Raw genomic sequence first — 25,746 nt, 5'->3', positions numbered from 1 at the left:
TATAAGGGAGAATTCCAACTTATTTCATGTGCACCCTCTCACCACCCATCCTGCACCCCCAACCTTTTACATCATAGATTGCTAGGCCAGTTGTTCTACCTTTCTACTGTTGCCTCACTTGAGATCAGCTAACCTCTAACAGTTTGGTGATTGAATTTGAGACCTATAGCTGTGGCTCAGTACCACATCACAGGGTGCATTTAATCATAAGCAGCTGAGGGAATTTGCAGGGATGTTAAAATTGTCAGCAATGAACTTGCATATTCACACAGCATGAGAATACCTACTAAAAGTTGATTCTGTTTTTGTTGAATTGTCCTGAAGTAAATATTGAATAGTGAATGAAGCGGGTAACCATTAAAACAATTTTGATCACTTTTAAGAAGGAAAACTTTCAGTATTTGTAACTTGAATTCAACAGCCCAATTCACAATGTCTTGGAAGGTATGTTTTTAAAAAGTACCATTGCACCATACAGTAAAAGCAGAAGTGTTGTTATCTTGCATGTCAACCAATCCAAATATGGATTTGTTGTTGCGTTTGTTGTATTAACCAGTTCGCTTTTCTTCGAAAGGGTCCTGATGAGAAATCTGTTCGTGGGCTACTTCCATACTCCGAAGAACAAGCGTAATGAAGCAATGCGGCTGTTGGGAAGTGTTCTGGGACTTAAGAAAGAAGAAATTAATCAGGTAAGACAATATGGTCACTGCTATTTCCAGTGCAGTTAGTAAAATTGCAAGGGCATTCTAATGAGCTTAGACTTGCTTTCTTGAAAAAAAAATCCCATCCATGGTGCTGACATTTTTGTGGTTTTTGTTATATTTTCTACTAAAGTAATGCAAACTGTAAACTCTTTAATCTTAATTTTCTTTGTGTACCAAATCTTCAGTAAAGTTGTATTTTCTATTTTTCTGCTCTTCCAAATGTCATATTCCTCTGAAAGCCAAGTGCATATGAAAAGCCTGATGGATTTTACTTTTTTTTTGAATGGCAGATTGACTGAGACATAAACCAGCTTATGCAGGAATTAGAAATACTGTTACCAATACCATAAGTACATTCCAGTTGACGAGCCCTGTGGCTTTGTGAATCTATGCAATTCAATTTGACTGAGAATCAGGCGACAGTTCTTGAGCAGTATAACACCTGTATTGCACCAGAATTTCAAGAGATTCAAACTTGATACCAATTGGTCACAGCAAATCTTGTATTGGCACACAGCAGAGACCAACACATTACAGTGTCTAGGCTGTAATTAACAGTTCCAAACAGATCTTGTATCACCTGTTGGGTTACTGGACAGAGTAGCTTGTGTTGCCTGTTTTTTCTTTTTCAGCTTCGTTAGCCAAATGGATGTTAGGCTCCTGCCAGCATTATGTCCACCCATACAAGCCAAGGTGTTGTCTTGACTTCTACTCCCTCTGAACCTGACTCTCCACAACCTACCTACCTTTATACCCCAAAGTGCTGGTAATCTGACTGCAAGTCCAATCGTTTTTGCCCACACCAGCTCAAATTCTGGTTTTCCTCCTTAGCCAGCAAGGTTACACATCTTGAGCTCAATTGTGCATAGATCTTCCTACTCCTATCCAACATATTTTAGCGGCATTCTTTTTTTCTCCTGCCTCTCTTTGGTTTGAACCAACAGCCAGCAATTGTAACATTTATCATCAATCTTATACAGACAATAGCAATTGCTGCTGTGGCTCACAAGTTTGTTATTAATGACTTGCACTTCCCTGAGACTCCACCCTGTTTTGGCAGGAGGTCTGCTCAAACATTCAGCCTACACTTTAGAACTATTCAAACTACTATTAAAACTGTGAGTTACTGCACCTTTAAAATTTACTCGGATTACAGCATTATCAAAGACAGAGTCCTATCCTCACAACAGTATATTGGCAAATGAATCAGTAAAACAATTATTACATTAATTCGTCATGATCTTGTCGAACACCTTAAGACATAACTCTTCTCACATCACGTGACATTCATTTGGCACTGATTCCTTTATAACAGGATACATCAGTCCTCAGCTCTGCATTTTGCAGGCATCCATATTTGACACAGCCTCTTGTATTTTATGTAATAATTTGCAAATTACAATTTATTCCTGCACACATTATTGCTAAATACTTGTTATTAAAAATAGTGAAGAGAAAGCTTTTTCCATGCCCGTACAATTGTCAAGTACAAATAATGAAATGATGAGTCCTTCATCAAGGCAAGTTGATGGTTGCATTTTCTGTAGTTCAGTTGTAATAGTTTTATATTTACAATTTTAACTTGTGTGTTATGTTTCTACTAGCTCTTGGATAGCGAGCATCGCGGTGTTACTGGATGGGTCACTAGTTGGCTTGGTGTTAGCCGAGCTAGTGGAACCCAAAGTGTACCAAATACCCCCCAGAGGCCAGACAAGCAGATAGTCTTCAACAGCGTAAGTTCTGCTCTCTTCATACTTTCTCATGTATAGTTAGTTTAAAAAGATATATAGTAAAGAGACCAAAACATGCTGTAGATTAATTATTAAATGGTAGTCTCATTGAGGGGTTCATATGGTACTAAAAGCCAAAAGCAAAAGCCAGTGTGCTTTCTAATGGCCAGTTGAACTCTTGGAGTAGGGTATAGCATGTGATCATTCTCATGTATCAGGATTGTTCTTAGTAAACTTTTATTGTGGGGCGCAGAGAGGCAGTTTTATTTTATTTACTGGAATTTGTAGACATTGGATTTCAACTTACCTAATATCAACTGGGATAGTCTTAGTGCAAAAGACTTAAAGGGGGAGGAGTTCTTAAAATGCATACAGGAGAGCTTTTTGAGCCAGTATGTAGAAAGTCCTACAAGAGCAGGGGCAGTACTGGACCTAATCCTAGGGAATGAAGCTGAACAAGTGGTAGAAGTATCAGTGGGGGAGCGTTTCGGGGATAGTGACCATAACTCTAAGATTTAAGGTAGTTATGGAAAAGGACAAAGGCGGGCCAGAAATAAAGGTACTGAATTGGGGGAAGGCTGATTTCAATTTGATAAAACAGGATCTGGCCAAATGGACTGGGAGCAGCTACTTGTAGGAAAGTCTATATCAGACCAGTGGGAGGCATTCAAATAGGAAATAGTGAGAGTTCAGGGCCAGTATGTTCCCATTAAGGTCAAGGGTAGGACCAGTAAGTCCAGGGAACCCTGGATGTCGAGGGATATAGAGTATTGTATCAGGAAAAAAAGGAGGCTTATGGCAGATTCGGAGCACTGAAAACAGGAGAGGCATGACAAGAGAGGAAAATCCTACGGCGTTTTATAAGTATATTAAAGGCAAGAGGATAACCAGGGAAAGAGTAGGGCCCATAAGGGACCAAAGTGGCAATCTGTGTGTGGAGCCGGAGGACATAGGTGAGGTTTTAAATGATTACTTTTCATCTGTTTTCGCTCTGGAGAATGACCATGTAGGTGTAGAGATCAGGGAGGGGGATTGCGATATACTTGAACATATTAACATTGAAAGGGAGAAAGTATTAGATGCTTTAGTGGGCTTAAAAGTGGATAAATCCCCAGGCCCAGATGAGATGTATCCCAGGCTGTTGTGTGAGGCAAGGGATGTGATAGGGGCTCGGACACAAATTTTCAGATCCTCTCTGGCCACAGGAGAGGTGCCAGAGGACTGGAGGACAGCGAATGTGGTACCATTATTCAAGAAAGGTAGCAGGGATTAACCAGGTAATTACAGGCCGGTGAGTCGAACATCAGTGGTTGGGAAACTATTGGAAAAAATTCTGAGGGACAGGATTAATCTCCACTTGGAGAGGCAGGGGATAGTCAGCACGGCTTTGTCAGGGGGAGATCGTATCTAGCTAACTTGATTGAATTTTTCGAGGAGGTGACTAGATGTGTAGATGAGGGTAAGGCAGTTGATGTAGTCTACATGGACTTCAGTAAGGCTTTTGATAAGGTCCCGCATGGGAGATTGGTTAAGAAGATAAGAGCCCATGGGATCCAGGGCAAATTGGATCCAAAAGTGCCTTGGTGGCAGGAAACAGAGGGTAATGGTCGAGGGTTGTTTTTGCAAGTGGAAGCCTGTGTCCAGTGGTGTACCGCAGGGATCGGTGCTGGGACCCTTGCTGTTTGTAGTGTGCATTAATGATTTCGACGTGAATCTAAGAGGTATGATCAGTAAGTTCACAGATGACCAGTAAATTGGTGGTGTCGTAAATAGTGAGGAGGGAAGCCTTAGATTACAGGACGATATAGATGGGCTGGTAAGATGGGCGGAGCTGTGGCAAATGGAATTTAATCCTGAGAAGTGAGGTGATGCATTTTGGAAGGACTAACCAGGCAAGTGAATATACAGTGGATGGTAGGACCCTAGGAAGTACAGAAGGTCAGAGGGACCTTGGCGTACTTGTCCATGAAGGCAGCAGCACAGGTAGATAAGGTGGTTAGGAAGGCAGATGGGATACTTGCCTTTATTAGCCGAGACATAGAATGTAAGAGCAGGGAGGTTATGATGGAGCTGTATAAAACGCTAGCTGGGCCACAGCTGGAGTACTGTGTACAGTTCTGGGCACCACACAATAGGAAGGATGTGATTGCACTGGAGAGGGTGCAGAGGAGATTCACCAGGATGTTGCCTGGGTTGGAGCATTTCAGCTAGGAAGAGAGACTGAAAAGGCTAGGATTGTTTTCCTTAGAACAGAGAAGGCTGAGGGGGGGACATGATTAAGGTATACAAAATTATGAGGGGCATTGATAGGTTAGATAGGAAGAAACTTTTTCCCTTAGTGGAGGGGTCAAGAACCAGGGGGCATAGATTTAGGGTAAGGGGCAGGAGGTTTAGAGGGGATTTGAGGAAAGAAATTTTCACCCAGAGGGTGGTTGGAATCTGGAACACACTGCCTGAAGGGATGGTAGAGGCAGGAACCTTCACAACCTTTAAGAAGTATAGAGATGAGCACTTGAAATGCCATAGCATGCAAGGCGATAGGCCAAGTGCTGGAAAATGGGACTAGAATAGTTAGGTGCTTGATGGCCGGCACAAACATGATGGGCCGAAGGGCCTGTTTCTGTGCTGTATAACTCTATGACTCTATATGCAGATCAAGATGCTCCACTCAGCTGATGCATGGCAGCAATTTTTAAAGTTGTCACGGTTGTGCAATGCATTATTTTCTGATATCAACAAAGAACAAAGAAAATTACAGCACAGGAACAGGCCCTTCGGCCCTCCAAGCCTGCGCCAATCCAGATCCTCTATCTAAACCTGTCGCCTATTTTCTAAGGGTCTGTATCTCTTTGCTTCCTGCCCATTCATGTATCTGTCTAGATACATCTTAAAAGACGCTATCGTGCCCGCGTCTACCACCTCCGCTGGCAACGCATTCCAGGCACCCACCACCCTCTGCGTAAAGAACTTTCCACGCATATCCCCCCTAAACTTTTCCCCTCTCACTTTGAATTCATGACCCCTAGTAATTGAATCCCCCACTCTGGGAAAAAGCTTCTTGCTATCCACCCTGTCTATACCTCTCATGATTTTGTACACCTCAATCAGGTCCCCCCCCTCAACCTCCGTCTTTCTAATGAAAATAATCCTAATCTACTCAACCTCTCTTCATAGCTAGCGCCCTCCATACCAGGCAACATCCTGGTGAACCTCCTCTGCACCCTCTCCAAAGCATCCACATCCTTTTGGTAATGTGGCGACCAGAACTGCACGCAGTATTCCAAATGTGGCCGAACCAAAGTCTTATACAACTGTAACATGACCTGCCAACTCTTGTACTCAATACCCCGTCCGATGAAGGAAAGCATGCCGTATGCCTTCTTGACCACTCTATTGACCTGCGTTGCCACCTTCAGGGAACAATGGACCTGAACACCCAAATCTCTCTGTACATCAATTTTCCCCAGGACTTTTCCATTTATTGTATAGTTCACTCTTGAATTGGATCTTCCAAAATGCATCACCTCGCATTTGCCATGATTGAACTCCATCTGCCATTTCTCTGCCCAACTCTCCAATCTATCTATATTCTGCTGTATTCTCTGACAGTCCCCTTCAGTATCTGCTACTCCACCAATCTTAGTGTCGTCTGCAAACTTGCTAATCAGACCACCTATACTTTCCTCCAAATCATTTATGTATATCACAAACAACAGTGGTCCCAGCATGGATCCCTGTGGCACACCACTGGTCACACGTCTCCATTTTGAGAAACTCCCTTCCACTGCTACTCTCTGTCTCCTGTTGCCCAGCCAGTTCTTTATCCATCTAGCTAGTACACCCTGGACCCCATGCGACTTCACTTTCTCCATCAACCTACCATGGGGAACCTTATCAAACGCCTTCCTGAAGTCCATGTATATGACATCTACAGCCCTTCCCTCATCAATTAACTTTGTCACTTCCTCAAAGAATTCTATTAAGTTGGTAAGACATGACCTTCCCTGCACAAAACCATGTTGCCTATCACTGATGAGCCCATTTTCTTCCAAATGGGAATAGATCCTATCCCTCAGTATCTTCTCCAGCAGCTTCCCTACCACTGACGTCAGGCTCACCGGTCTATAATTACCTGGATTATCCCTGCTACCCTTCTTAAACAAGGGGACAACATTAGCAATTCTCCAGTCCTCCGGGACCTCACCCGTGTCTGCAAAGATATCTGTTAAGGCCCCAGCTATTTCCTCTCTCGCTTCCCACAGTAACCTGGGATAGATCCCATCCGGACCTGGGGACTTGTCCACCTTAATGCCTTTTAGAATACCCAACACTTCCTCCCTCCTTATGCCGACTTGACCTAGAGTAATCAAACATCTATCCCTAACCTCAACATCCATCATGTCCCTCTCCTCGGTGAATACCGATGCAAAGTACTCGTTTAGAATCTCACCCATTTTCTCTGACTCCACGCATAATTTTCCTCCTTTGTCCATGAGAGGGCCAATCCTTTCTCTAGTTACCCTCTTGCTCCTTATATATGAATAAAAGGCTTTGGGATTTTCCTTAACCCTGTTTGCTAAAGATATTTCATGACCCCTTTTAGCCCTCTTAATTCCTCGTTTCAGATTGGTCCTACATTCCCGATATTCTTCCAAAGCTTCGTCTTTCTTCAGCCGCCTAGACCTTATGTATGCTTCCTTTTTCCTCTTAGCTAGTTTCACAATTTCACCTGTCATTCATGGTTCCCTAATCTTGCCATTTCTATCCCTCATTTTCACAGGAACATGTCTCTCCTGCACGCTAATCAACCTCTCTTTAAAAGCCTCCCACATATCAAATGTGGATTTATCTTCAAACAGCTGCTCCCAATCTACATTCCCCAGCTCCTGCCGAATTTTGGTATAGTTGGCCTTCCCCCAATTTAGCATTCTTCCCAAAGTAGTCCCCTACTGAAACTTCAACCACCTGGCCGGGCTCATTCCCCAACACCAGGTCCAGTATGGCCCCTTCCCGAGTTGGACTATTTACATACTGCTCTAGAAAACCCTCCTGGATGCTCCTTACAAATTCTGCTCCATCTAGACCTCTAACACTAAGTGAATCCCAGTCAATGTTGGGAAAATTAAAATCTCCTATCACCACCACCCTGTTGCTCCTACATCTTTCCATAATCTGTTTACATATTTGTACCTCTATCTCACGCTCGCTGTTGGGAGACCTGTAGTACATTGTTACCACACCCTTCCTATTTCTGAGTTCTGCCCATATTGCCTCACTGCTCGAGTCCTCCATAGTGCCCTCCTTCAGCACAGCTGTGATATCCTCTTTGACCAGTAGTGCAGCCTTGGCTTGGTGACGCTCTCGCCTCTAAGTCAGAAGGTAATTGGTTCAAGTCCAGCTCTAGGCACTTTAGCACAAAATCCAGACTGACACTTCACTGTGCAATACAGAGGATGCACTGCACTGTCGAAGTTACTCTATTCAGATAAGATTTTAAGCGAAGGCTTTGTCTGCCCCCTCAGGTGGATGGCATAAGATCCCATGGCAGTTTACAAAGAGCAGGGTATTTCTCCCTAGTGTCCTGGCCAATATTTATCCCTCAACTAACATCACTAAAAATAGATTATTATTCTGTTATTATTTTGTTTGCTGGAGTGCAAATTGGCTGCCTATTTGCCCACAGTGACTATATAAATGCAAGTCCTTTCATTTCTATGTGTGTAATTAGTATTGTCTATGCGCACCCTTTCTACAAAATTTTCCGTCATTGTATTTCGATCATACCTATTTGTAACACTTAAACTCACCAATTCGTTTTGCTGGAGTCTGATTGAATTCTCCAAGATTGACCCCCACAGCTGGTGACAGTTACTCTTTTATCTGACACTTCCCAGCTGCATCTGAAGCTCGTTGCTGCTGTTCCTCATAGAAAGCCCAGCGTGGGTCAACTGCAAATGAACCACAGGCATGATGCTAATTCCTTTTTCACTGTTGCCATCTCTTCGTCTCTTGCTTCTTTCCTTCCCTTACTGCCCCCCACCCCACCCTCCCCTCCCCCCCAACCACCCAACCCATTGCTCAGGAAACTTAAGAAATCTTATGCACTTTCCCCATCTCTCTGAACTTTAAGACGAAAAGTTATTAGGATATGGAATGCACTACTCCAATGACTTGCAATTGTATAATGGCTCTAACAGAAAATGCAGGGAAAGAAAATCAATAAAAAGGGCTAAAAGAATGATGCTGAAAGTAGTTGGGGAGAGCTGATTAACAGTCTGGTTGAAAGGATGGATTTTGAAAAAGTTTTTAAAGGCAGCGAGAGGTCTGGAAGAGCATTGGGGAGAGAATTCAAAAAACTAAGACAAAGGCAACATTTCCGCAATTACAAGAACTTCCAATTTAGATGGTGACTTTCTTAGCATCACGGTGTCCCGAGATTCTTTGCCACCAAGCAAATACTTTTATAATCCACTCTGTTGTTATGTACATATCCAAGTCAATCCTGAAGATTAAGGAAGGGTTAAGTTAACACACGAAGAAAAAATTAAGCGATACAGGGAAAAAACGGAAATGGGATTGAGTAAATAGCTCTGATGTGGATCTAATGCACAGACACGGTGGGCCAAAGGGCCTCCTGCACTAAAATCTCTGACCTTTGTGATTCTTATGCTTAGCCCTCTGTCACTAATCTAAGTAAATCTTGAGGTGTGCGGTTAAACTGAATTCATTCAGAACAGCATTATTGGAGGTATAGACATTGAAGAAGCAGATTATCATACCAGGTACCTCTGTATTTTTCCCTGCAGTCTTTCTCTGAAATGTTTGTGAAGTTCCTGGAAGTAGAATCTCGACCTTCCCTTCCTCCTCCGAAGCTTCCATTTCACGATATGCACTCGCTTGGAGCCACATCTGGAAGCAGCCAGCCATCCAGTAGCTTTTCCGGTCATACTGCAGGTACAGGCACTTATAACGTTGCATTCTTTATTTCTTCTGCAACTAATATTAAAACATAAAGAGGTACAGATATACAAATAACTACAAAGTATCGATGAAGGATAATACCATTAAAAAAGCAAAAAAAAAGCACTGGGGTTCTCTAGAGAGATATATAATTTCTTTGCTTTTCAGTTCTGTTAAACCTGTATCAAACTTTGGTTAGACTACACTGGGAGTACTGTGAGCTACTTTGATTTCCATTTTGTAAAAAGGATAGTGAGGCACTGGAGGAAGAAAAAAAGATTTACAAGCATGATACCAAAACTGAGAGGTTATACTTGGCAGGAAAAAGCTCCTTTCTCTGGAAAAGCGAAGGCTGAGGAGTGATGTAATAGAGGTTTTTAAAATGATGGAGTTTGATGGGGTAGGTCTAGAGAAGATGTTTCCACTTATGGGGGAGACGAGAACTAAGGGTCATAAATATGAGAGTCAATCATAAATGCAGTAGAGAATTCAGGAGAAACTCCCTTATCCAAAGGAGTGGTAAGAATTTGGAACTAATTACCACATGGGGTAGTTGAGGTAAATAGCCGAGATGCATCTATGGGGAAGCTTGGCATGTACATGAGGGAGAAAAGCAAAGAAGGATATGTTGCTAGGATTTGATGGAGAGATGGGAGGAGGCTCCTGTGGAACATAGACCAATTAGTCTGTTTCAGAATGTCTTGTTTTTCTGCTGTACGTTCTATGTAATACGGTCACATTCTGAAATAAGCCCTTTAAATGCACCATCATAGCATGGATATATACTTGAAAAGGAAAACTTTGCAGGTATATGGGGAAAGAGCAGGGGAGTGGGACTAATAGGATAGCTGTTTCAAGGAACCCATGCAGACTTGGTGGGTTTGAATAGCCTCCTTCCTCCATTTCATTCTGTAGTTTATTTCAAATGCTTTAAATTCCTCCTTTATTCAGTTGGCTATCTATTAGAAGAAAATGATTTGCTTTGTGAATATAAAGCAAAATATGTTATTGTGCCCTTGCAATACAGAAGGTGAATGAAGAGAATTTTTTTTTTGCTTTGTGTGTTTGGATGATGTCAGCTGATAAAACAAAGCTATTTGTCTGAATGTTAGATCCCAAGCAAGAGTTTTAAAACAAGCCCCAGGGGCTTCCTCTCATGAACTTTACTGATGCTGAGCTTTGCTATACTAGACAGCTTGCAGGTTGCATTGACTGGATTTGTGATATTTTGCAACCCAGAGTTTGCTGGTAGTATGTAGTTATTTGAAGTGTTTGGAAATGGGCACTGTAGACTAATTGTTTGCGACATTCCAATTATTGAACACCAACAGCTAGACATACAGCACAAATCATTTCTGCATTCAGTATCTGATTTCCTTAGCATAGTATAATTAATAGCATGAATAATGCTGTTGAATTTTATTCGTAGGTGCAGTGAAAAAGTCTGATGTCAATCCTTTCTTGGCTCCACGTTCTGCCGCCATCCCTCTCATCACATCAGCAGCCTCTAGTGCTGCTGGGGCCCCCCATCTCCTCATGAAACCAATCTCCAGTGCCCTTCCCACCTTCACACCTCTGCCAGTGTCTTCAGATTCCAGTGCTGGGGCTGTACTTAAAGACCTCCTCAAACAGTGAAACAACTGGAGCAACCTACTACAGCACTTTAAAGTGAAATGACACTATAGACTACACTAGCACAGAGAGGCCTTCTGCAGTATGTGCATAGTCTCCCAAGCGTTATTTACATCTTGTAAATGTGCTTTCAGTCAGACAAGCTAAGCCTGCAAAGGATTCAAGGAATACCAGCCTACAATCCACTTAGGGAAGGATTAGCCCAAGGTATCGAACACTCCCCAAAAACATAATTACGAAAACTTGCACGAAGCACATGAGGTGAGCATTATTGATGATTGCAGGTACGGGAAATCTGGCACTTAACGGAGAACTGTGGTGTTCGGTAATTACAGTTCAAAAGAAATTTACAGATGCTGCTGAGTTTTAGTATCCCTTCAAAATCCCAATGGGATTTCAAAGTTGCAAGCTGTACACAGTAATGGATTTCCGTGCACCCTCTCTTGGGGAAAAAATAAAATCTCTTCAGTAGAGTTCCAAAGAAATACAGTTGCAGTGTTGCATACTTGAAGCTTACTATAACTGGACTGCCTCTTGTAAGTTATTGTACTATTGTATGTGTTTTCTGCCATAAATGATTTATTTTACGCTTTGTCACTGCATTTAGCTGTGTGACCAAGATAGCACGAGTGGTGGACAAGCTTTGCTATGGTTCATTTTTCCTTTGTTTTGGGAAAAGAATGAAGTGACTCTTCACCCCACTCCCTCCATCTTCTCCAGGAGGATCGAGAGATTTGCTGAAGCCCCTTAATTAAAAATTGAATCAGCTAACTGTCCTGAACCTAAATAAAAATGAAAATGTTGGTTTAATACAGGAGGTTTTGTTCTTTTTGCTCTTCCTGTTGAGTGGGTGAATTCCATATAAAATCATTGTAAATGTCCCATGATTCGAAAGAGAAAGGTCTTGTAACTCATTAGCATTTTTCATTTTAGTTTTGAACTGCCAGGAATTTGGCTGCAAGATGCTTGTTTGAAGCTTGAAATGAATATGTTCTTAATGGACGATGGAGTCATCTCAGCCCAACATGTGCCCCTGAGGTTTTTTTTGTTTGCCAAGTGGATTTGTTTTGAGCATTTCCAGTGGCCTGATGGGAATGCCCTAGTACAACAGACTTTAAACTTGGATCCCAAAGGTACAAAAGATTTCATTGAAAACTAAAATTGGAATAAGTAATTTGGGCCGATACTTCAGCTGCATGGTAAAAGATAGCAATCTTTTTTAGTCATGCCTGCAGAATATAATTTTAATGTGTTTGATGCTGATTAGTGCAAAGAGATCTGTAATTTGTGTGCAGATGACGTTGGTCAGATGATCTATCACATTTTGTATTATGTTTCTGCTGGAATAATTTGTACGTTTTTGGACCTCCGACTGTGGAGTCACTCCAAGCCTTTCTGTTGTACATTAGTCTCGTTATATCTCACTGCATCAGTGAGAAAGACAGCAGTCACCAGTCTACAACAGAAATCGTTGTATAAATTGTTTGCTGTTTCCACAACTTGTGTTCCATCTGACATATGTCTACACATTTAAGCTCTGAATTATCTATAACTGATTTAATATGACATTTCATGTATAATATTGTGGTTAGCCTGAAGAGCAGCATCTCTTATATTAAAATTTATTGTAGTAAATGGTCTAATTTTGTCAAAATATTCAGGTTCTTTATTAAAATGATTTGGGAGTTTGTGTATGTCTCAAAATGCAAACCATTATCGAAACCCAAGAGAAATTAATCCGCAGCATTGGTGTTGGGTATTTTTTCTGTATTTTGCAATTGTTATTAAGCATTAAAAGAGACTCTGATTTGAGATTGGGCATGTACCTCCATTTTAGTCTGAGAAGTAATCTTTTCCAAAGTCCTGGAGCTTCTGAAGATCAACTGTTTAAAGTTAGAGTAGTGGTTTACAAACTTAATCTCTCCAAAGCTCATTTGTGACCCTAATAATGCAAATTCATTTTATTTTCTTATTTGAGATTCTAATGTTATTTTCCCCCATCTATGCTGAAAGTGATGACCTGCTTTTCTCGTTATCGTTCCACAGTTGTGGGAAGCTTTCTGTTACCTCAACCAAGTGTCTATTGCTGATTGTAAGTAAACATGGTGACTGCAGGCTGGTTAGAGGTTTGCAGAGTGGAATTTTAAACCAGTCTGTGCAGGTGACGAGCATCAGGGGCCCCATTAAAATTTACACTATTTTCTTTCTAACATTAGATCTTAAAGATGGAGCAAAACAAAGGCATTGTTTGTTAAACTATTATTTCAGAAATGTTGTATAGTTAAGGTGTGTATATAGCTACCCAGAAGGGTGATGTGATGGCTTGCCTTTCTGTCAAAGTCCTATTTGTTCGTTGACATGGTATCATCCTTGGATTGCTTTCACATCTTGAGTCCGAAGAAAGGCAGACTTGCATTTATATAGCGCCTTGCACAGTCTCAGGAGGTTCCATGGAGTTTTGCAGCCAGTGAAGTACTTTTGAAGTGTAGTCACCGTTGTAATGTCGAAAACGCAGTAGCCAATTTGTCCACAGCAGGGTCCACAAACAGCAATGTGGTAATGACCAGATAATCTGTTTCTTTTTGTGATGATTAAAGGTTATATATTGGGCAGGAAACAGGGGATAATTCTCTGGTCTTTGAAATAGTGCCATGGAATTTTTTATGTCCACCTTAGAAAGCAGGCTGGGTCTTGGTTTAAAGACACATCTGAAAGACAGCATGGAGTTGTACAGCACAGAAATGGGCCCTTTGGCCCAACGCGTCTGCACCAACCATCAAGCACCTGTCCAATCTAATCCCATTTCCTCAAATCCCCTCTAAACCTCCTGTCCCTTACCTTAAATCTATGCCCCCTGGTTATTGACCCCTCTGCTAAGGGGAAAATGTTTCTTCCTATCTATCTTATCAATGCCCCTCATAATTTGGTATACCTCAATCATGTCCCCCCTCAGCCTTCTCTGCTCCAAGGAAAACAACACCAGCCTTTTCAGTCTCTCTTCATAGCTGAAATGCTCCAGCCCAGGCAACATCCTGGTGAATCTTCTCTGCACCCTCTCCGGTGCAATCACATCCTTCCTATAGTGCGGTGCCCAGAACTATACACGGTACACCAGCTGTGGCCTAACTTACAGCACAGGAGGAGGCCATTCAGCCCATCATGCCTGTGCTGGCTTTTTGAAAGCTCTGTCCAGCTGAGTCCCGCACACCCCAGCTTTTTACCCAAGACCCTGTAAATTCATCCTCTTCAAGTACATGTCCAATTGCCTTTCTCCAACAGTGCAGCACTTCCACAGTACTGCACTGGAGTGCCAGCCTAGATTTTTGTAGTCAAGTCTCTGGAGTGGGACTTGAATCCACAACCTTGTGACTCAGCTGAGAGTGCTACCAGCAGAACTTTAGCTAACACTTTGAAGGTTTAAGCTCCACTGCAGCACTTGAGCACATCATCTAGGCAAACTCTTCAATGTATTCCTGGAGGAGTGCTGTACTGTTGGAGGTGCCATCTTTCAGATGAGATGTTAAACATCTACTCTCCCAGATTGGCATAACAGAGCAAAGCAAAATAGAGCCAAGGGAGTTCCCCAATATCCTGGCCACTTTTCATCCCTCAACCAGCATAACTTAAAACAACAGTTCACCTAATCATTTATCTCATTACTGTTTTTGCTACCCTGCTGTGCACGAATTGGCTATTGCATTTCCCAACTTTATTACGGTGAATGCAAGTCAAAAAAGTACCTCATTAGTTGTAAAGCACTTTGAAATGTCCACAGATCATGAAAGCTGCTGTATCAATGCAAGTCCTTTCATTTCTCTGCCTATCGCTGAGCCTGTAAACTTGTACTCTGAAACCTGTAAAGGTGAAATACTCAACCATTTGATCCACGCAGGAACTCCTTTTTAATTTTTGAAATTGTGCTGCGCACTTGTTGAAGAAATGGTGGTAAGCACACAGGGCACTGAAACACCGTTCTGTGTTTTCACCTCGTGGCAGCAGCAAATGCTTTTACTTCAAATGTAGCATGGGTCATGTTCAGAATAAATCTGTGTCTCAACAATGAAACTTAAGCTTAATTTCAGAAGACCAGTTATATCATTTGACTTGTTTCCTCCACCAACCATTCTTATCGCTTCTCTGAGACTGCCAGTTTAGTGCCATTGATTTCAATCCACCTTCCCTATTGAAAAGCATTACATCTCATCTAGACAGCTCATTTGCAGATAGATGGAGAGTATATTCACATATATGGAAGGCTGGAGAATTTAGATTAAGACTGATTTGTCAAAAATGTGTAAGGCCCAATGAATATCATCCTTTCACTTGTTGGACCTACATTTGAAACCAGTGCTAACTCTTAAGGTGGGAAGATGCTTCTCTATTGACTGAGTGAATTCAATTTCATGTGCACGCATTCTTACACAAAAATACCCATAATCTAGTACTAATAATTTAGTGCTGGCTTCACTTTAAAGACCAACAGGGATAGCTGGGGATTTAGGAAACAAAAGTATCAATTATAGTGAGGTACTGGATGCTTTGCTGAAGTAGGGATAAAGGCACATTGTTAGACTGAATTAAAACAGCTTTAGAAATGTGTAACTTAATTCTCTGGGCAATATCGTGAAGTGCGTGGAGCTGGAGCAGTATTCAAATAATAGGCTTGGATGCTAATGTTTTCAGTGAAAATAAGGTTCTTTAATAATTTAACCATGCATTTCAATGGATCTTAAGTGTTCACTCCTTTACTTATGATGAGTAGAAGTGGTGACTTGTTTACTGCAGTTCAAGTAGTCCTGAATGTTATAAAATGCAGCTGTAGTCAGCTTTTCTGTAAAAATGCCCATCTGGAGTTTTTATAATGGTTCAGTGGATAAATGCACTAAATAGTGTGGTGCCGAGCCATGTAGCCCAGAGGTCCCCAGATTTGATCGGTGCTGGCCAACAGTGAGTAACTACAATTGGCCTCAATGTCTCTGGCCCTTTGTGAAAGTATGCATGTAAGAATATTGGAGATGAAATCCCACCCCACGATCCAATCATCTGCTGACATTGATGCACCAGTGCTGACACAGGAAGAATGGTTACTTGAATGTGACATTGGAAGGGTACCAGAGGTTTGTTCAAGGATGAGATGCTGCCTTAAAAGACAAGAGGGTCAGCCAGAGTGGAGCCTTATGTACAATCTTTATTTTGTTTTCCAATGCATTTAGCAGGGAAGTGAATGTTCCACACAATTTCCTTTCTTTACTCCTCTGACTTGCTCAGTTCCCCTGGAGAAAGTAAACATAGCTTTGTACTTTGCAGTTTCTTTGTGAGCATGTTTGCAGTACACGTCATTGTCAGGAATGAGCTGTTTTGATTGTACCTTACAGCTGAATTGTGCTTCCAGCAAATTAGAAAAAGTTAATTGTTTAGTTACCTATGTATTAAAAGGAATTTGTGGGACAACTACTTTTTGAATTGTTTATAAAAAAATATATATATTTACTGCTTAACTGTTGGGATATGTTTAATATTGTTACAATTCATTTTTGTTGAAAATAAGTGATAAAATGTTTGATATGTTCATTCCAGTTAATCATGTTCTCACACTATTATGCTTGATAATGTCAGGTTTTATAATCATAAGATGCCCTCTGACCACCTGGAAAGAGTGCTTGTCTAGCTAGTGAAAAATCCAAAGAATAGCGTTGCAGTTGCTGTGGGCATTCAGTCGGGCACATGCTGAGCCAAATGTTATAATCATTATGTGCACATTGAAGGCCAAACTAATGAATGTGGTAAGATAAAATTCAGACAAAGACTGAGTGGTACAGTAGGTTGGAACTATCTTCATACCATTGTGACAACTTGCATTTATATAGCACTTTTAATATAGTAGAACATCCCAAGGCACTTAGTGACATCAAGCCACAAAAGGAGACATTAGGACAGATGACTCAAACCTTGGTCAAAGAGTTAGGTTTTAAAGACTGTCTTAAAGGAGAGAGATTTAGAGAGGGAATTCCAGAGCTTTGGGTCTCGGCGGCTGAAGACATGGCTGCTAGTGATGGAGACTTTGAAATAGAGAATGCACAAGAGGCCAGAATTGGAGGAACACAGAGGTCTCAGGGTTGTTGGGTTGAATCCAGTTTGAAAGTCTCTGATCTCAGGCAGGTGTTGGGGAGTCTGTTCAATTTCTATAATCAACATATAGCACAAAAGCGTTCATAATTTGATCATGAATAGTTGATATCAGTGATCTGGGAAATGGAAATATCACTGGTGCAGTTGAGGGCCATTTTTCTGAACTTTGTATTTAAAAGGGAAGGAAACAAGGGAATAATTTACAATGCAAAATATTTCCTATGTGCGCTTTAATCATAGTGCTTCTAACATTTAGGAGCTCTGTGTTGAATCATCTCGATAGAGGGGCAATGGTTTTGATCAAATGGAAGTAGTTTTATTTGCTCAACTGATGAATATATTGGTTCAGTAGGATCCTGGGTGTTGCTCTGAAGCAGCCAGACATTTTAAAAGGTATACACCACCTGAGTAATACTCATCCAGTGCAGATATGTTACTAATCCTGAGACAAGTTGAGCAGCTGCAAGAGGATCTTGTTTTTAGGGCTAATATCAATCATCTTGATTGCTTCTTACCTTGCTGCTGCATTGTACTTCCAGCAAAGTTCCAACAGAAATACATTTAGAGGACAGCAAAATTTTGCATCATTTACAAAATATGCAACATATTTAATATTGCAAGAATTGTTGACTGGATTCAACCTTGAATTGTATCTTGCTTCCGCATAGCATTTCCATCAAAGTTTCAAAAAAAGTTCAATGTTTGATCCTTCTGTATATAAAAAAAGATTGTGGGACAGCCACTTTTTAGATAGTTTGTTTATAAAAGTATATTTACCACTCAATCAAACATTGTTTAGCACTCAACCATTAGGGCATATATCATACTTGGAACAGCTGTTTATTTTTGTTTAGAAAATGATTAAATAATGTGTTGATTCCTTTAGCTCTTTCTCACAGGAGAACCTCTGCTTCTATACAAGTTAAGCCAGTATGTCAATGAGATCACAGTAGAAACGTCTAGCAACAACTCAACTCCAAATTATAGATTTCTATTATGATGAGGCATAGGGCTGGAAATGAGAACTTTTGACTTCTATTAAATTGTTAATAAATGATCAAAGTTCATAAGAGGGTCATATGTCCTCGTTAAGAACCCTTCTCTTTCAGTGCACATTGTTAGGACTTGGAGGAGGTGTAAGAGAGTCACTGATAGGAGCTCAAACCTGTGTTCAGGTTGGCCTGGAGGACTTTGATGCTCACAGTTGCTGTAAAGACTGAACTCTTCCATTTCCTGAAACAAATGCCTTGCCTCGAGCGCAAAAATTCATTTGAATGGTACTAACCATTTTTTACATATGCAAGTTCTTGCATTTTGACCAGCTTACATGCAGTATTAAATCTTAAAATGTAATGCTTTATAAGGGATTAAACTCTATACTTTTGTTTTGCTCTGGGGGCAAAACACTATTTTTATAGATTCATCATTATGCAATAATAGCATATTGTGATGGAACACGCAAATCAAGTTAGCTTGAGCATTAGTGCATTTATCACGAGATTGAATTATTGGAAGTTCAGTGATATTTAGTGCTAACATGGGCATTCATAGTTAGCGATTGCAAGATATGGGCATTGTCATTTTACATAAAATGACGTTTTTGTAAAACTGCCATTTTCATTGTTTTGTTCACTGTTTGACAAGGTCTCTGTGTATGGTGCCATGGGCTGTTTCTGATTTTGTTTTTGGGATGATGTATAATTTGTTCTAATTGGTACCTGAAGCAACTGCTCTTGCCATTCTATGAAGAATGTACATAATAAATATAAATTTGCATAGTATTGCTTAAATCTGCCATTGTTTTCTGAATATTTTAATGCTCACAATATTCTTGTGTAGAGCTGGAAGATGGCTGCAGATACAGCATAAATGTATATCCTTACTGGGGGTTCTAATGAGACAATAGTGACATTTTAATTATTCTACAAATACAACATTCGGAACTCTGAAATTAATGTTGCTTTCTACCTTTTTATAGGTGTCTTGCTGAATTAAAAGAAATTTTAAAAAACTTGTCTGTCCATCATTCTTAACTAGTTATTTTAAAAGCCTCTGATGGTGAGATACCCTTTTATGGGGACAGTTTTTATCTGATTTAGAAATGGGCCAAGGACCACTGTGTTCCAGCTAGCCAGTCTGCACATTTTTGAAAAAGACTATATTTAGGATACTAGGAATGTGCAAGACTGGAAAGACCAATGTGGTCCATCTGACCAGTTGAGTCTGAATGCTTAAAGAAAAGCCTTACTCTATGTAAATGTATAGGGATGTCTAGACATAATTGTGCATGTCACTATACTATCCTACAAAGAACTGATACATAGGGTATGTTAGTGATGAGCTGTGTCGGGTTTTTTTTTTAAAGAGTACAGAATTAAACACTTAAATTCTCATAGCCTTGCCTTACAATGTATTCTAACATAAGATACTGGGTGTATTTTAGTAAACTTATTTACCTGGAGAATTTTGGTAAACTACATTCCAGTGAGAGACTTTTTGTGGTGTTACGATCATGTGAGGAGGCGTCAAAGGACTCCCTTCTTTTCCAATTCCTTTTTTGATCACAACAGGTTTATTATTTTTTTTGAAGTGGATATACTTGCCATTTCAGTGAGTGTTTAACTGTTTGGCTCTTTTTATGATCATGGAGCATAATCAGACAGGTTTGCTCCAGTTTAACAAAGAAAGAGGTTAGCTTTATTGTACTTAAACCGATCCAAGTAAAATAATAAAATACTCTCCAACTTTCACACATGCACACAAATCGGTTACAGAGTGGGGAAGGATAGTTTGGTCAAATTAAGAGTCGAGAAATAAAAGCCATATACAGTCTGTGGAGGTTGGTGATTTGGCTGGCTTCAGGCTACATTCAGTGGCTGTGTGACTTTCCTTTGGTGGTTCAGAGGCTTCTGGTTTCAGGGTGTGGATGGCTGGTTCGGTGGTTCTCTGGAAGGCAGCAATGTGGCTGATTTCCTTCAAGGGGGTCTCTGATTGTTCTGGAACCTTCTCAAACACACTAGCTCTACCCTCAGGCTTAAGGTATTAACCACAGTGAACGTCGATCGATGAGCAAACTAATACCGTCAAACACTGATCAATTAAACCACTGAACACTCCAGCCTGCAACCAGGGATATGCCTCAGTGGTTACTGTCAGCAGGCTGAGTTCGAAGCTTGCAAGGTTTGACAGGTTCATCTCCCGTTTAATATTCAGGTTTCTAGCCGTTAGATTAAAAAAATCATTTGACATAGCATGTTTTCGTGACACTGCCACACCTCCTTCTTTGGCCTCCTTGTCTCGAGAGACAATGGGTAAGCGCCTGGAGGCGGTCAGTGGTTTGTGAAGCAGCGCCTGGAGTGGCTATAAAGTCCAATTCTAGAGTGACAGACTCTTCCACAGGTGCTGCAGATAAAATTGGTTGTCGGGGCTGTTACACAGCTGATTCTCCCCTTGCGCCTCTGTCTTTTTTCTTGCCAACTGCTAAGTCTCTTTGTCTCGCCAAACTTTAGCCCCGCCTTTATGGCTGTCTGCCAGCTCTGGTGATCACTGGCAACTGATTCCCACGACTTGTGATCAATGTCACAGGACTTCATGTCACGTTTGCAGATGTCTTTAAAGCGGAGACATGGACGGTTGGTGGGTCTGATACCAGTGACAAGCTCACTGTACAATGTGTCCTTGGGGATCCTGCCATCTTTCATGCAGCTCACATGGCCAAGCCATCTCAAACGCCGCTGGCTCAGTAGGGTGTATATGCTGGGGATGTTGGCCGCCTCGAGGTCTTCTGTGTTGGAGATACGGTCCTGCCACCTGATGCCAAGGATTCTCCGGAGGCAGCGAAGATGGAATGAATTGAGACGTCGCTCTTGCCTGACATACGTTGTCCAGGCCTCTCTGCCATAGAGCAAGGTACTGAGGACACAGGCTTGATACACTCGGACTTTTGTGTTCCATGTCAGTGCACCATTTTCCCACACTCTCTTGGCCAGTCTGGACATAACAGTGGAAGCCTTTCCCATGCACTTGTTGATTTCTGCATCGAGAGACAGGTTACTGGTGATAGTTGAGCCTAGGTAGGTGAACTCTTGAACCACTTCCAGAGCGTGGTCGCTGATATTGATGGATGGAGCATTTCTGACGTCCTGTCCCACGATGTTCATTTTCTTGAGGCTGATGGTTAGGCCAAATTTGTTGTAGGCAGCCGCAATCCTGTTGATGAGTCTCTGCAGACACTCTTCAGTGTGGGATGTTAATGCAGCATCGTCAGCAAAGAGGAGTTCCCTGATGAGGACTTTCCATACTTTAGTCTTCGCTCTTAGACGGGCAAGGTTGAACAATCTGCCATTTGATCTTGTGTGAAGGAAAATTCCTTCTTCTGAAGGCTTGAACGCATGTGAGAGCAGCAGTGAGAAGAAAATCCCAAACAGTGTAGGTGCGAGAACACAGTCACTCCGGATAGGAAAGGGGTCTGTTGAGGCGCCGCTATGCTGAATTGTGCCTTTCACATTGTTATGGAATGAGGTGATGATACTTAGTAGCTTTGGTGGACATCCGATCTTTGCTAGTATGAAGAGACCACATCTGTTGACGAGGTCAAAGGCTTTGGTGAGATCAATGAAAGCAACGTAGAGGGGCATCTGTTGTTCTCGGCATTTCTCCTGTAGCTGGTGAAGGGAGAACAGCATGTCAATGGTCGATCTCTCTGCTTGAAAGCCACACTATGCCTCAGGGTAGACACGGTCAGCCGGCTTCTGGAGCCTGTATAAAGCGACTCGAGCGAAGACATTCCCCACGATGCTGAGCAGAGAGATTCCTCGGTAGTTGTTGCAGTCACCGCGATCACCCTTGTTCTTATAGAGGGTGATGATATTGGCATCGTGCATGTCCTGTGGTACTGCTCCCTCATCCCAGCACAGGCATAGCAGTTCATGTAGTGCTGAAAGTATAGCAGGCTTGGCACTCTTGATTATTTCAGGGGAAATGCCGTCTTTCCCAGGGGCTTTTCCACTGGCTAGAGAATCAATGGCATCACTGAGTTTCGATTTTGTTGGCTGTTTGTCCAGTTCATCCATGACAGGCAGAGACTGGGCTGCATTGAGGGCAGTCTCAGTGACAACATTTTCCCTGGAGTACAGTTCTAGGTAGTGCTCCACCCAGCGGTCCATTTGCTTGTGTTGGTCAGTGATTGTGTCCCCTGATTTAGATTTGAGAGGGGGCGATCTTCCTGATGGTTGGCCCAAAAGCTCTCTTAATGCCATCATACATTCCTCTGATGTTTCCGGTGTCGGAGGCCCGGTGAATATGACTGCCTAGGTGTTGCCAGTAGTCATTTGCGCAGCGCCTGGCTGTTCTTTGTGCAGCGCTTCTGGCTGCTTTAAGCACTATAGATGTTAACTCGCTGATGGCTTTCTTGTAGTTCAACAGTGCAATGTGCTTAGCGGCTATGACAGGTTCCAGCTCTTCAAAATGAGATTGAAACCAATCTGCATTCTGCTTCACACGTTTGCCATAGGTGGTCATTGCTGAGTCATAGATGGCGTCTCTGATGTGGGCCCACTTAGTCTCTGCATCCCCTGTAGGAGTGTTTTGAAGGGCTTTTTCAAGTGAATTTAGAAACTTATGTAACAGCTGTCGATAAGAAATTCTGCTAGTGTTTATGCGTGGGTGGCCCTTCTGCTTGGAGTGATGTAGCTTCTTTGGTTTGAGTCTAACCTTGCTGCACACCAGGGAGTGGTCGGTGTCGCAGTCCACACTGTGGAAGCTGCATGTGATTTGAACGCTGTTTAAAGAGGCTTGCCTTGTGATGACGAGGTCTAGCTGGTGCCAACGATGTGATCTTGGGTGCCTCCAAGAAACCTGGTGACAGGGTTTAGTATGAAAGAACAAGTTGGTGATGCAGAGGTTGTGGTAGGTACACAACTCAAGCAGTTTCTGTCCATTCTCACTCATCCTTCTAATGCCATAGCGCCCAAGGCAGGAGGGCCATGAGTCATGGTCGACCCCAACCCTGGCGTTAAAGTCCCCCAGCAGGAACAAATGTTTGGTATTGGGGATGCTACTAATGATATTATTGAGTTCCTCGTAGAACTGGTCTTTAACTTCAGGTGGGGAACAGAGTGTTGGAGCATAAATGCTGAGTAGGCGTACTGGACCAGAGGCAGTGAGCAGTCGGATGGACAGTATGCATTCCGAGCCATTTGAAGGCGGCTCTATCATACTGAGCAAGGAGTTTCTGATGGCAAAACCTACTCCATGCTTTCTTGGTTCTTCAGGATCCCTACCCTGCCAGAAGAAGGTGTAGTTTTGCTCTCTTAGAGATCCGCTCGCAGGGAGGTGTGTCTCCTGAAATGCTGCAATGTCCACATTGAGTCTACTGAGCTCGTTGTTAATGATGGCGGTCTTCCGAGAATCGTTGATTTGTGTAGGGTCTTCCAATAGGCCAGGACACACACTTCTGACATTCCAGCTTGCAAAACGAAGGGCTGGTACCTTCTTTCCTTTTTTTGTTGTGCTGTTTGGTGTGGTGTTATAGTCCACTTGTCGGGCAATGACCCTGAGCTCTAAGCACCCATTGAAGCAGGGGGACTGTGGCGAAACAGAACCTTACTGACCGGGGGCTGCCCGGTTTGAGGCGGACGGTAGCTGTCTGGTGAGATGCGATGACCTCTCCCACCAACAAAGGCAACCCATGGTGCCCATTCTTTACGCCAATTGAGCTGGGCTTATAACCCGTAACTGCTGCCTTCCGTGTTGTTTTGGTCGCTGTGAGGCAACTATGGAGTGACCTCTCCATGGCACATGCCTGGGCGGATATATGGAGGTTGTGAGTTGCCCAAACGTCAAAACCCCCCTCTTGGCCTTCCTGGTGGGGTCCAAAGGAGTGCAGAGCACGATGTTTGGCACCGGTATGGCTGCAGGAACTGCCATAAACATGCCAAAGGTGATACATAACCGCCTTCAGGGTTCTGCTCCGGATTTTCTGTTAGGGTTTACTCCCTTAGCCTTGGTCTCTCCCAAGACACCCACAAGGCAGTGAGGTTGTTAGGGCCCCTCCTCAGGGATGGGTGGATGCCGGTGGAAGAGGGGGATGAGGGGGTGCGAGGTGGAGGGCAGGGGGTGCGAGGGGCGTTGTAGGGGGGTAGGGGAAGGGGGTGCGAGGGAGGAGCTGGGAAAGGGGTATCTAGGAGCTTGGGAGCTCCTGCCTTGGTATGAGCGGCTGAACCGCCGCCCAATGGCTCAGGAGAAGATGAAGCTGGAGCTCCCAGTGCCGCTGGCTTTGAGCGATGGTGGCGGTGGCCTGCAGAGATCCAACAGCGCACCCATGATCAATGGCTTCAGTGACAACGCTCAAGTTTTTCAGCCAGATGCCCGATTTCTGGAATTCACCCAGCCAGGCTGAGGCCCGCTCTTTACCTTGTGGATCTGGATGATGGTACAAAGCTTGAACAGCTTGATAAACCGAATCTAAACTGACTTCACCTTCCATCCTGCAACCTCTTTGCAGTTTACACCATGTGAAATTAAATGTGATGACAGGAGCATTTCAGTACAAGGTTAAAAAAAAATGGTGCGCACACTCATGCTCAAACTCTGATTTTTCAATCTCTCACTGCCATAGCTATGCTGTGGTTTAATTTCATCTGGGATGATTCTGTGCTGAGTTAGACTCTGGATAAAGCATCAGCTATCACATTGTTTTTCCCTGAAATGTGGGTAACCTTTCGGTGGTAAGGTTGCAAAAGCAGCCTACATCAAAATAGCCTTGCATTGATTGAATTTCTCCACAAATATCAAAGGATTGTGGTCGGTATAAGCTATGGTCTCTCTATATCCATTTTGGACATATGCTTCTAAGTGCTTAAGAACCAGTAAGAGTCCCAGAGTTTCCTTCTCCACAGTAGAGTATCTCTTTTGATGTCTCTAATTTTTTGGAGAAATACCCAACTGGTCTCTCAATGCCTAACTCATCATCTTGGAGCAGGATGACACCTACCCCGAGGTCACTAGCATCAACTGCTGCTTTAAATGGTTTGTTACAGTGAGGAGTTGTGAGCACCACCTCATTGGTTAAGATGGCTTTCAGTCTCTCGAAAGCTACTTGGCACCTCCCTGATTACACACCACCTTCACTCTTTTCTGTGACAAGTTGGGCAGTGCTGAAGTTTGGGATGAACTTGCAGTAAAACACACATCCCCAAAAATCACATTATTTGCCATTTGGTCATGGGGATGGGAAAATCCATCAAAGCCTGTACTTTCGCTGTTCTGGGCAGCACCTGCCCTTGACCCACAACATGCCCTAGGTAAGTTACCCGAGCTTTAGCGAATTTGCTCTTTGCAAGATGTACCACTGGGTCAACCAAGTGTAACCTTCAGAAGAGAGCTTCCAAAGGGTCTAGGTGTCCCCCTAGTTACATGAATAGATCATCCAAGTACACTACACAGGTGGGTAGGCCAGCCACTACCTGGTCCATCAGTCTTTGTAAGATAAAAGCAAAATACTGCAGGTGCTGGAAATCTGAAAAAAAAGCAAGAAATGCTCTAAATACTCAGCAGGTCTGGCAGCATCTGTGGAAAGAGAAGCAGAGTTA

At 42.6% G+C, this 25,746-nt stretch overlaps 1 protein-coding gene across 3 annotated transcripts in view; it reads left to right on the top strand.

Annotated features, from left to right (window-relative positions):
* trip11 (thyroid hormone receptor interactor 11) overlaps window positions 1–12,838 on the top strand; it is a 143,559-nt gene extending 130,721 nt beyond the window's left edge. For 2 of the 3 annotated variants that reach the window (XM_068038692.1, XM_068038691.1), the window contains exons 18-21: window positions 575–689; window positions 2,309–2,437; window positions 9,241–9,388; window positions 10,824–12,838. In XM_068038692.1, coding sequence (XP_067894793.1) covers window positions 575–689; window positions 2,309–2,437; window positions 9,241–9,388; window positions 10,824–11,029 — 598 coding nt within the window. In that variant the 3' untranslated portion in view covers window positions 11,030–12,838. Of the gene's footprint in view, window positions 1–574; window positions 690–2,308; window positions 2,438–9,240; window positions 9,389–10,823 lie in introns of those variants that run through there. The other variant, XM_068038693.1, reaches the window with a different exon arrangement.
* Window positions 12,839–25,746: the final 12,908 nt, after the last annotated feature.

Source organism: Heterodontus francisci, chromosome 9, assembly GCF_036365525.1.
Source record: "Heterodontus francisci isolate sHetFra1 chromosome 9, sHetFra1.hap1, whole genome shotgun sequence".
Lineage (NCBI taxonomy): Eukaryota > Metazoa > Chordata > Chondrichthyes > Heterodontiformes > Heterodontidae > Heterodontus > Heterodontus francisci.
This window is presented reverse-complemented; position numbering and strand designations above follow the sequence as displayed.